The sequence below is a fragment of the Ammodytes marinus genome (assembly GCF_949987685.1).
Source record: "Ammodytes marinus genome assembly, chromosome: 10".
Classification (NCBI taxonomy): Eukaryota; Metazoa; Chordata; class Actinopteri; order Uranoscopiformes; family Ammodytidae; genus Ammodytes; species Ammodytes marinus.
This window is the reverse complement of record NC_137214.1, coordinates 2,265,234-2,277,733: the sequence shown is the minus strand read 5'-3', so window position 1 is coordinate 2,277,733 and position 12,500 is coordinate 2,265,234. Positions and strand designations below refer to the sequence as shown.

The following is a 12,500-nucleotide window of genomic DNA, read 5'->3' as shown; positions in this document are numbered from 1 at the left end:
TTGGATTGTAGCTGACATGTTCCCCCAAGTCTGAGAGCAAGATATGAGGGCACACACTGCGCTGAGTGCTCTAATACTGCTCACACACACACACACACACACACACACACACACACACACACACACACACGGTCTCTCAGTTTTGAAAAAAGAACCCAAAAATAGGAAGGAAATAGCGACAACTTGATTATCAAATTTCATGTATCCATTCAGCTGAAATGTCCTTCTAAAGTAAGTTATCGACCATCTAGAACACATGACACTTACTCTGGGAAAATGATTGCTGACACAAACGTAGCACATAACGAAATGTTCATGAAACGATCTCCTCACTGAAAAGGCTTTACTTGTTTTGGTGATATAAAAATCATTTCATCTTTATTTTGATTTGATCATTTGTGAATGGAATCCTTCCCTGGCTTCATCTCACACTCTCTTTGAGTTCCTTCTACAAAGAGCGTGTGGCACTCAAAATGTATTTCTGTTTTGTCTCTTCTTCCAGGGGCTTCCAACCACCACAGTCAGTCCACACTACGGCCTCCGCTGCCCCCTCCTCACAACCACCACACCTTATCCCACCAGTCAGCCAACAGCCTGAACAGGAACACTCTGAGAGGGGGTCGCAACCCCATCCACGCCCCCGCCCCGGGCCCTGGAGATGGGCCCACCACCCCGGAGTCTGTCCAGCTACAAGACAGCTGGGTGCTCAACAGTAATGTCCCGCTGGAGACCAGGTCAGAGCTCCTCTCTTTTTATGCTGTTGACATGTTTAATTGCCTATTTGTAGAGCAACTTTACTGTAAGCACAGCACTGGAGTAAGCCTGGGCAATCAATGGAAAGGGAATGAGAGGTCTGCAGGGCCATGCTGCTTTAACTACAGTCCTGTGCGATATAGCTAGAAGCCAGCAAGCTTGACAAACTATTGTGAGAAATCATTACTGTTGAGATGCTCTCAGTCTTAACCCCAGAGAAAGTCACCATGCAGACACAAGTGCCAGGATGAAGACATGATACAGAACTGTAATCATATAATCTGTTCAGATTATTAAGTATAAAAACTCCCTAAAAAGGAAGACTTGGATCACTGTCATGTGGGGGTGGAGCAGTAATGAATCATAACTGAGTACAGTATCTTGTCACTCAAGGGGGAGGCTAAATGTCTTCACGTTTCTTGTAGATGATGCTGGAAGCTTGGTGACATGGTGACTTTCTCTGGGGTTAAGACTGAGAGCATCTCAACAGTAATGATTTCTCACAATAGTTTGTCAAGCTTGCTGGCTTCTAGCTATATCGCTAAGGCTAAATTAAAATGTCCATGTTGGGCTGTATGGCTCAGGCAAAGGTAATCTCCATCAAGACAGTTTGAACTGGGTTAAAACATTCTAAGGAACGCTAATGCACTGAGTTGCAGACCATCTTGCACAACTTTCATTATGCTCTCACCAAACACAGTACAATGAAGGAATTAGATTGAATGCAGTCTGTCAGTCAAAAGTTCAAGTGTTCATTTTACATCAGGTCCCCACACTAATTCAATTTGCCTCCCTGTGCTTATCCACTTATCATGATGATTCTGTTGGAATTACCAGGACACTCTATTGTATTTTTTTTACTCCTTTAAATAATGGAGTGACATGGCCCTGACTTAACACCCAACCTAACATAATTGTATCTTTCCATCAATGTTTTGATTGTATTTCCATCCTTCTCCCTTCAGCAAATTGCATGTGACAGTGAACTGTTGTGACCTCCTCTCATAGTCACAGTGGGCACCATGATGTGTGTTATGAAGGTCCTAGATCAGTACTAAGGAGAAGTTAAACCCTTTCAAGTCAAGTCAAGTTTATTGTCAATTTCTGCAATATGTGCCAGAAATACAGAGGAAATTGAAATGACGTTTGTCTCTGACCAAGGTGCAATACATACAGAGGGATCAAATAAGATAAGTCACATATACAATACATGAATTGTGAGGCAACATCTAACAGTATAGAAAGTAATACATTGAACATTTGCATTATGAAGAACATTATTTACAACATGTGCAATAAACAGTAAATGAGGAAATTGAAAAATGTACAACATAAGGGACAATGTGTGGACTGAGTATAACTATGGGATGTAAAAAGCATTGGTTTCCCTGAGAGTCTCATATACATTTCAGAGCAGTGTATTTGTTAAGCAGATAGATGTAGTTTTTCATTATGTTTATGGATGTAGGCCTATATAAGACACAAAGTACGTTCACTGTGAAAGCACCATACCACTGAACGTTCTGTATACATGTCACTGAGCCTCTTCCTCCATCCTTCTAAGCCAATATACCAACCGCTTAACCCAAAAGAAAATTGCTCTTGGCCTCTGATTCACAAGAGTGAGCTACTCAAATGCATTTTTCTACCTCATCCCTAAGAACAACGCATACACAACGCTGCCATGTGTCAAAGCTATTATTCATGCAACCTGGAGTGTGGAAAGCAGGAAATACAAACCATTTCACACATACTACACACGCACTTTTTGCCAGTACACAAAGAACACTTACCAGGCAAGCAGAGCATTCATGCAGGGTATTACTATTCATGAGCCTGTGGTGAGAGGGCCTACATGCTATGCTAGCATGCGGCACACTTGCTCTGTGAGCATTTACTCTTTCAGCTGTAGTTGTGTTTCTCCTGCTGGGCGCGGTGGCTCCCAGCTCTGATGGTCCAGAGGAGCTCCCCAGAGTGCCGGCCCTGTGCAGTATTTATGAAGCCCGGGCCATGTTTAATTCCGCCCCACTGAATATATGCTAGACCTGTGCTTTCCACCAGTATGCACCATGGGTCAAAAGAAAAGAGAATATCTACGTCTTTATATAGGAGCAATTTACAATGGCAGTTGTTTATCTATACCTGTGTTGCCATGGGGATGCATATGATTGACAAAGTTAGATCTGTTTAGTGTGGGTTCAGAAAAGTAAAGTTATAAGAAATCCTCTTTCACGCCGACTGTGATGCCATCTTTACAGATTCAAACAAGGCAACACATTCTCACAGGCTGGCAGCCTGTGGCAGTTAATAGAGCCCAGAGTATACAGCTCCTCCCTCCAGCCCCAGCTCGGTGCCTCCTCTGTGGGCAGGCTGATGGCGGAGGCTGGGTGGGCTGGCTGGAACTGCTGAAGCCTGTGACTGGGTCAGAGCCAGAGACTCAAACCATCCATGGCTCGCTGGCACAGCCCGGCCTCCATCTCATTATAGCCAGCAGCCTGGAGATGATGGGGACACGTGCACATATAAGGGCTTTGATTGTGTGCGATGTGTGGATGTTTGCACACAGCTCGGTCCGCTCCCTAGTCCCTACTGTAATCATATGCAAATGTTGGCATTTGTTGTCCACTGGTGTGCGTGTGCGTGTGTGTGTGTGTGTGTGTGTGTGTGTGTGTGTGTGTGTGTGTGTGTGCGTGTGTGTGTGTGTGTGTGTGTGTTGTGGCTTGACAGCTCCAGAAGATTGATCACCTGAGAACACCCCAGAGCCTGAATGACTGGCAGAGAAAGAAACAGATGAGGAGTGATATAGAAAAGAAATAGAAGACAGGGAAGAGAGAGAGAGAGCAATGGTTTACGGTGGAGGAGGGAGAGATACAGAGGGAGAGAGCTGGTGATTGAAGGAGATTGTTTTTGGGAGTGTGTATGAGAGAAGATAGAAAGGCAGAGGAGGGAGATTGGAGCCAGTCGAACATGGATACATTTACCAGTGTGAGATAAATGACTTTGGATGGCTACCGTGTGTGTGTGTGTGTGTGTGTGTGTGTGTGTGTGTGTGTGTGTGTGTGTGTGTGTGTGTGTGTGCATGTGCGTGCATGTGCGTGTCTGTGTGTATGTGTGCGCAATAAACAGACAGAAAGAATATATTTCTCAGTGTGCATGGGAGCCCACATGTGTGTACATGTGTTGCAGCATTTTGCGGCGAAAGCACCTGATTTCCAAACGTTCCCCTGGCGCCTCTCGGCTAGTTGATGCCAGTTTCAATCTGTGTGTGTGATCTCAGGACATTCCCCTGCTCGCCCCGCTGTGGGCTGCCGCTCTAGGGGAGAAATAAGATCACTGAGAAAGGTTGCAGCATCTCAATTTATCTGCTAGGAGTAGCGGAGGCCAGGCCTGTGTTCCATAAATGACTTTCAAATGCATTACTGTGAAGACAGATACAGACAGGCTACCTATGGCAACCACAGGGGGTGGAAGAGAAGTACAAGGAAAATAACAAACTGAACTCTCTAATACCTGTTTTACTGCAATCTAACTTCAGGAATTCATTTTAAGGCGTAATGAAACACCAAAAATAAGTAAGATTTTAGCACTTTGATGTTGTATATTAGGAAATATATAATAAGCATTACCACAAGGTCCATTCAGAAGCCGTTCTGTTTCTTTTGATCATTTCATTGTGGATGTTGAAATGAAAAGATTTCTGAGCACTAAACAGACTTCACGTCAAACCCCATTTCACTGAATTTGACATTTGAATCTAATTGATCTAATTCCATAACAACTGGGACTCTAACACACACTCCATTACAGATACCAAGGTGACCTTGGAGTGAAATTATTTTATCACCTGGAGGAACACACACATTCTCCGTGTGTTGGAAATGTAACCGCTGCCTCCATGACGTTTGATGAAGTGGTATACTTATCTTCACTACCCATAGTGTTAGTAAGCCCACTGGGGATGCTCCTGAGAACCATAGGACCCACCAGCCAACTTCCTGAAACACATCAAACGTGTGTCCAACTGCTGATTATCAAACTCATTTCAGCCGACCTTGCAACATGCTGCTCAGATTAATTATTTCAACGGGAATGCGCCCATTGTGATCAATCAATCACTGGCTGAGAGTTATCACATCAGATCCTGATGCATCTAATCTACACCATGATGCTTTAAACAATCGCCTCACTCATTATACTGTATGTGTGTCCTTTGGAGTGATGTAGCACCACTGCTTGGTGTCTGTGTGTTATTACAGTGATTCTTGAGAAGTGGGACAAAACAGGGTGCAATATTGAAAAAATACAAACCCTATGTTTAGGCAAATTAAATGACATGTTTGTATCCAACATATACTAAGCTACTGAGCTAAGCTTTGACACAACCTCCCAGCTTTTGTTTTTTTTACCGTCATTGACCTATCACCATCGTCAGATGTCAACTCCGTCAGATTTCCTGTCTGACGGTGTTGACATATTTAACGTTTCTTTAACATAACAAATGGAATTTATCTAGTAGCCATTTGGTTTTTCTGTTGATGTTAGGTGCTAGTATGAACTACTTCAGGAATATAAAATGATCAAAAGATTTCAAATAACTTCTTCAGAAATTGTAAGTCGGTGTTGACGTATCATGGTTGTGATGCATGACCTTCAAGATTTGGAATGTAAAATATTCTAAAACTACAACACTTATCAGAGCCTGTCTGACTCTAATGTACTCTGCAGAGGTAGAATGTCACAAGAGGTCCTTCATAGTGACAGCTGCCCCTTATTTCGCCTGATTTTATTAAATTTTTATGAAATATATTTTTAACTATAAGTTAATTAACTTATTATTATTAATTCTATTTGTCGTCTGGGACTGCTGCCACCATTCCCAAAACAAGGTGTCATTCGGGGAGAAAGAAATATCTGCGACATATCTGGATAGTCATTGCTACATTTTATTCTCTTATTTATTAATTTAATTATTTTGCTCTTTGCACATTTTTCATCTTTGTTCAAGTCAAAAGTCTGCCCACCAGTGCCCATTATACTGCATCCATCTGCCATTATTATTTCCTACAATTGTAGCCGGGGAACAGTTGTCCTGCCAGCCTCCATAAGCCTGCTCCCCTACTGAACCCTTTGTTTCATTGTCAGATCACTGAGCCTCATACTGAGCCGCAGTCCGTTAATTGTTCTCCACCTCTGATGATGATTCTCAGAGTGCTGTCCTATGCAACCACATGTTTGTGAGGGATGAGAAAATGAAGGGTGTGTGTGTGTGTGTGTGTGTGTGTGTGTGTGTGTGTGTGTGTGTGTGTGTGCGTTGGATGCGAGAGTGTGTGTGTGTCTGTCTGCTCAAGGGGAATGCTAGCTTTGACTTCTCGCTAATTACCCAGCATGCTCTCTGTTCTGTGGTTAATTGTCCAGGTCCTCTTTTTCTCTCGATGGGGAAGTGGCTTGGAACGGAGTGAAAACATATCCCTCCCTTCGACTCCCTCTCCGTCGATGGTCTAATCTCTCTAGCCCTCTCTCTCTGTCCTACTACGCCCGTCTTTTATATCACTGTTTTGTCCCTGTGCGCGGGGATGGACATGTAATGTTTGGTAGCTCAAGAAAGAAAACCCCACATCATTTTGTACTGTTTAATGTGTGGGAGTGCACTGTGCAAATGTGTCTCAGCGTGTGAGGTTGTGCTTGCTTGTTTTGCATGTACATGTATATATGTGTAAGACAGGATGCCTGACAGTGAGGTAGCATTGGTTATTAAGGCTGAGAGGGGTGGAGGGTGTGTGTGTGTGTGTGTGGGGGAGGGGGGGGGGGGGGGGGGGGGTCTCTGTCAGCTCTCTCTAATTATGTGTGACGTTTCCATGCTTGGACCATCGTCAAAAATCCCACAGTATTACCCACACACAGACACACTTACGAGCATGCACAAAAACACACCCCTAGCCTAATGATACAGAGTTGTGATTGCCGTCTGCCTGCTATGATAGAACCCCTCCATGGTCCTCGGCAACATAAATCAATGTCAATTACCTCCCCAGAGCACATTAGACACTTTCCATTCCTACGCGTAATTAGTGTGTGGCCCATAGACATATCCCCATCCCATACCCAGCTCACAGTGGAGCCTCTGCACACAAACAATAAAGCCAGGCAATGAAATGAGTTCAGTGCACACATGTTCAAATACACACCAAGCACATTCTACCAGTATTCTACCAGCGTAACCTCTCGTTGCATTCACACACATTGTGGAGCATTGTAATTAATTACCGCTGGCCTTCCCATCAAGCGTGTCAACGGCTGTGCAAATGAGTTGCAGCACAGCTCCATGCTGGTTGACCTTGGAGTCTGTTTGTCTGTGTGTATGCCTGTGCCTGCCAATGCACGTTCTTGCTTTTTGGTAGCGGGTAAGATGTAAGATGCCCCAAGAGAGGCTGGCATTTTTTAGTCAATAAACTCATTTACTTGTGTGTCATCTCTTGGTGCTTTTTCAAACTCTATCAGTCTAAGAGTTTCTGTTCCCTTGTTTTCTCTTTCCTTGGTGTCATGCAGCGTACCTGACAGGTAACAGGGAGAAAAGCAGAGGAGGAGAAAAAAGAGGAATACAGCGGGATACCTGCCTCTCTAACAAACAGAGGCATATGATGATGAGAGAGAAACAACACAGACTGGGCTGAATAATTGATAGAGAGTGGAGCGGTGCTACCAAACCAAATGCTTATGCTCTGAACGCATCAACTGTTATTGGACACACGTACACAAAGACTGGAATGACACAGCAATATTAACATACATCAGAAGGATAAGGGAACACAATAACGCAACAAAGCAGTTAGCCATTATTACATCATCAGATTGAGCCACAGCTACTAGTATGAATAAAAGAGAGAGTGAGCTGCACTGGAAACACATTGGTGCACACACCTGTTTGAGGGCTCTATCTGACTGCCAGAGGGGAGTCACATGCCCTGGAACTGAGGCAGAAATACCCTGCGTTCCAATCCCTATACTTCCCTACTATTTAGTATGCAAAGATTTAGGATATCCCAATACATGCAGGTCAATTGCAGTATGCTGAAAATACATAGATGCCCCACTAACTCCAATAGCATTTTGGAGTATTCATCTTTATTCTTGACATTTCTCGACATAATGAAAAAAAAACTTCCTTATCTGATTTTTTTTTCTCTCCCGTGGCCCTAAAACTCTTCTGTTCTTTGATATGTAGTGTAGTAAAAAGAAAGAGTGTGTGATTTGGAACGCAGGAATAATATGAATGACTCCAGTTGACAAAGAAAAGACTCTGACTTTATCTCCAATGACTGGTGACTTTAACCCTTTAACTGCCTGCTCAACCGTTTGGTAGAGCACATTTTGAGTCACTATATTTTATTGAGAGGGGTGCTCAATTTAACTCAACCTGATTGGGCCATCTCTACCATTCGGCTAACGTATGTTATCCTAAAATAACTTTGATTAAAATTTCAATCCCAAATATCAGGTTTCGTCCATTATGTGCACGGCTACATTAATCTTTTACCAACAGGATAGGCTACTGTTGAATTGATTCAAGGTCTATCCATTGTCAGGAAGATAATGTGTTAAACATAATAAGGATAGCAAGTCATTTCCAATAAAAAAGGCTTTGGACAAAACAAGTTAAGAAAGTTAAATGAATGTGCTTTAGCCAGCTAATGTTAGCTAAGAGGCGAGCTATCATTAAATTATTCACTATGCAAACATATAATGAAAAAAGCCCTCAACAGTGTCAGCATGGTAACACACTCTTTGCATCCAATATTAAGCAGCCTTAATATCTTTGAAAATGATTCAAAACTTGGCAACATCTAACATTAGCATTAACTGTCATCAGACCACCAGTAAAGTTAGCCTAACAATGCCGCCGTGGCTTATTCCATCATGACTTGATTATGTGTGTGTGTGTGTGTGTGTGTGTGTGTGTGTGTGTGTGTGTGTGTGTGTGTGTGTGTGTGTGTGTGTGTGTGTGTGTGTGTGTGTGTGTGTGTAGGTCTTGACTTGGGACTGATCCGTCTTGATTTTGGATATGTCTCAAGACCTCACAGCCAAGACTTGTGCTGACTTGCAGCTTCAGCCCTGGCCCACTCTGCATTGGGTTATTGTTGTTGCCAGTATTTGTCATTTGCTCACTTTTGGTTTTTCATCGGAGTAGAATACTTTATACAACCAGTGTTTAACAACCTGTCTTCTTGTCTGACTGCTCATTCTTTAATCCTTTCAGACTGTGTTGTAACAATGTTGATGTGTTGCCAGATCTCAGCAATTACCAGTATAATGATGTCATAACCAAGAAATGATGGCCAACACCACTACTGAAATGAGGCCCCAGACCAGACAAAATGTCCTCTTTTTGCAGAAATGCCCTCACTACAAGAAACCACCAGGGCATACACACACACACACACACACACACACACACACACACACACACACACACACACACACACACACACACACAAAGCCAAAGACATGCAACCAAAAGAAAACCTCTCCTACATCTTAGAGGCAATATAGTGTCCTTGCCTCCTGTGATCTGTCACGCTCAGCTGAGGGCTTTCTTCAGTCGTAGCACCAGGAGTCTGTGTACAGGCAGCTCCTCACTCCCCGCAATGTGTCTGCAAAATATGTCAGAAAGGTGTCCTAAAAGTGTCTTGCTTTATTTGTACTGTATCCTTGAAAAGTTTCTATCATGTTCTAAGCGTTGCAAGGTTAGAGCAGGAAAAGAGGTGTTACTGTAAGGGAGAGAAAGACATGGGTGGAGCAGTAGCAGGCTGGAGAGAAATGAGAGCCAAGGCAGTGTGCAGAGAGGAGAGGAGGGGGAGAGAGAGGGGAGTGTGTGGGGGTGAGCAGGTGCAGTCCACAGCACACGATAATGGCTAATATGAGCAGAGGGATGATGGTTCAAATCTCTCTTTGATCCTATCGGTGAGCTGTGACCTCAGCGGGCCAATGAGCACAGGAAATGGTGATGGCGGGCGGCTATCCTCTGCAGCCATTCAGAGCAGGCAGCAGGCATAACCAGAGTAGTGTGAACGCAAGCAGAGCAAAGATAGGGGAAAGAGTGGGGCAGGTGGAGGTTAAAAAAGGGGCTTGCACTGGAATGGGGGACATAACAGGTCAGCTCATCGTAAAAGAGAAATTGGACAGAAGCTGGCACACATGTGTGACCCCTATCTGTAAGAACTACGGATAAGCTAAAATGGTTGACTGTTTGACTATTCAATCGCAGGATCCTGATTCAACTGCCAATCTCACGGTGGAATAGTTGCAAAAATGTCATTTATGAAACACATATGGTACTATACTGGCTACATGGGGGGGCTGAATGTCTGATTTGACGTGGAGGTGCCTGGATTGTCCCAGTAAATCATGATACAACATCTTCTGTTGTGGTATGAAAATCAGCCTGTTATACTGTTGATAAAAAATGTAATGACCCGTGAGCTCCTTATTAATCTCCTTAGCGTGTGTGAATGGTAGGCTTCAGTCAGTCACAGTCAATTCAATTGGTATGCCAAGTCAAGAAGACAAACTGTAATAAGGTGTTTCAGTCCCTTTGCATGGTGTGGAAAAAAATGGAACCCAATGTTATACATGAGACATATGGATACAATGAGGATGAAAAAAGATGCAACTTATGGGATTGGTCTGTGTAAAGTTGCTACTGATAACGTGAACATTTACATCATCATTTGAGTTTGCCTGTAGAATAACCTTGTGGGGCGCTCTGGTGGCGTAGTGGATAGAGCGCGTACCATATTGGCTCTGGCCTTCGTTGCAGTGGTCTCTGGTTCAAATCCGACCCTTGGACCTTTACTGCAGGTCATCCCCCCTCTCTCTCTGTCTCCCCATTTCAACCCTGTACTGTCTAATAAAGCTTGAAAATGCAAAGAAGAAAAAATAAATAACCTTGTGCGTTTTTTTCTCTCTTCAGGCACTTCTTGTTCAAGACATCTTCAGGGACCACCCCTCTGTTCAGTAGCTCGTCCCCTGGTTACCCCCTGACCTCGGGCACGGTGTACTCCCCGCCCCCACGCCTGCTACCCAGAAACACCTTCTCCCGCTCGGCCTTCAAGCTCAAGAAGCCCTCCAAGTACTGCAGCTGGAAGTGTGCGGCGGTGACAGCCATAGCAGCTGCTGCCCTGCTGGCCATCCTACTGTCCTACTTCATCGGTAAGTCAACGAGTTATTAATTATGGGGATGAGATGAATCACCTTTTGTTTGGAGGCTGTCTGCCTGTGACTGAACACGTGCTTAGTCACACATGAATATCTCTTTTATTTATTAATCATTTGTTGTTGGAGCCATTTAGAGTTTTTTGTGTTTAATATTTATTTAAGTAAATACATTTTTAGTTTATGGCTTAAATTATGATTTACGAATTACTAAGTGTAAAAAAATATTTATCAAATGTTTATTCATATGTTTATTTATGCATTTTGTGGTGATTAGGTATTGGTGTCACCTGGGGAGAGAGGGGATGGGAGGCCCTCATATAAGGGAGGAGAATGGCTGTTATTCAGGTTGGGAAGGCAGAGAGCCTACAGTTTTTTGACCGCGCGTTAAACACATTGCTTCATATTATTTCACATTGAAAAGTATTGTTTTTTTGTATAGTAAGAACCCTGTTTTGGCCGCAAAATCAACGACATTGTTTGGAGTTTTTTATTATTTAGGAAAGTCAACCGGAGTTATTGTTTAATAAATCATTCTACACCAACTCAAACATCTCTCCGTGCGTGCTTACCGAAAGGACGTGTGTCGGACTATCTCTGCCTCAAAAACTAAGAGGGCGAACAAAGGGTTCGTCACTTCATTTGTATTATTAATTCATTTAATTATTAGCCTTGTTTGTATTGGCCCTGACCCACGACTTTGCTTTTGAATTGTTTTCATCCAAGACCACAGCAGAAACTAAGGTGTCAAGCTAACAGCCTGTCTAAACACAATCTGATTCTTGAGGCCTGAGCTTGGTGTAGCTTTGTGGCCACAATCATACTCAGTGGGAGTGCTGCTCTCCACACAGCGCCAGTAGACAGACAGACAGACAGACAGACAGACAGACAGACAGACAGACAGACAGACAGACAGATAAACTGCAGTATATCAGGGGCTAGTTTTCATGTCAGTCAAGCTATAGTAAGACAGATGTAGTTTCATAGATTTGAAGCCAATGCATGATATACAGTATACAAGTCATACTTAAATAATATGGCAGACACTCTGAGGAGAGCACTTACCCAACACCTCAGGAAGAGATTGAGATGGCTGTCTACAAGTGGATCTGTGGACAAGGAGAGAGGTAGTTGGAGTGTATGGGCATGTGTGGGTGTGGACATTAGCCCTTCTTGAACTCACTCACTGGACAAGAGGGGGCATCCCATGTCTATCCTGTGTGTGTGTTTGAGAAAGACAAAGGAATAGAAAATGAATACATGTGTTAGTGTGTGTGTGTCCTAGTGCGTGTGTGTATGAGGTGGCAGATGTGTCACAGAGCCCTTGATTGGCCTCTTACCCCAGAGACAGGAGTCAACAGATGGAGGGGATCTTAAGAAACATCAGCAGAAAGAACAACCCCCTTATCACCTCGACATACATTATTAATATCATTTAACATTATATACAGTATACATACATGTTATGTGTCTTTAATGAAATACATATATATACATATATATACATATATATATATATATATATATGTGTGTGTGTG

General features: G+C 43.2%; 1 protein-coding gene across 1 annotated transcript in view; it reads left to right on the top strand.

Annotated features, from left to right (window-relative positions):
- tenm2a (teneurin transmembrane protein 2a) overlaps positions 1 to 12,500 on the top strand; it is a gene marked incomplete at both ends in the record, with an annotated part of 191,758 nt that overhangs the window by 118,133 nt on the left and 61,125 nt on the right. The window contains 2 exons of the mRNA XM_080035807.1: positions 503 to 734; positions 10,721 to 10,959. Of these exons, the coding sequence (XP_079891933.1) occupies positions 503 to 734; positions 10,721 to 10,959 (471 nt within the window). The remainder of the gene's footprint in view (positions 1 to 502; positions 735 to 10,720; positions 10,960 to 12,500) is intronic.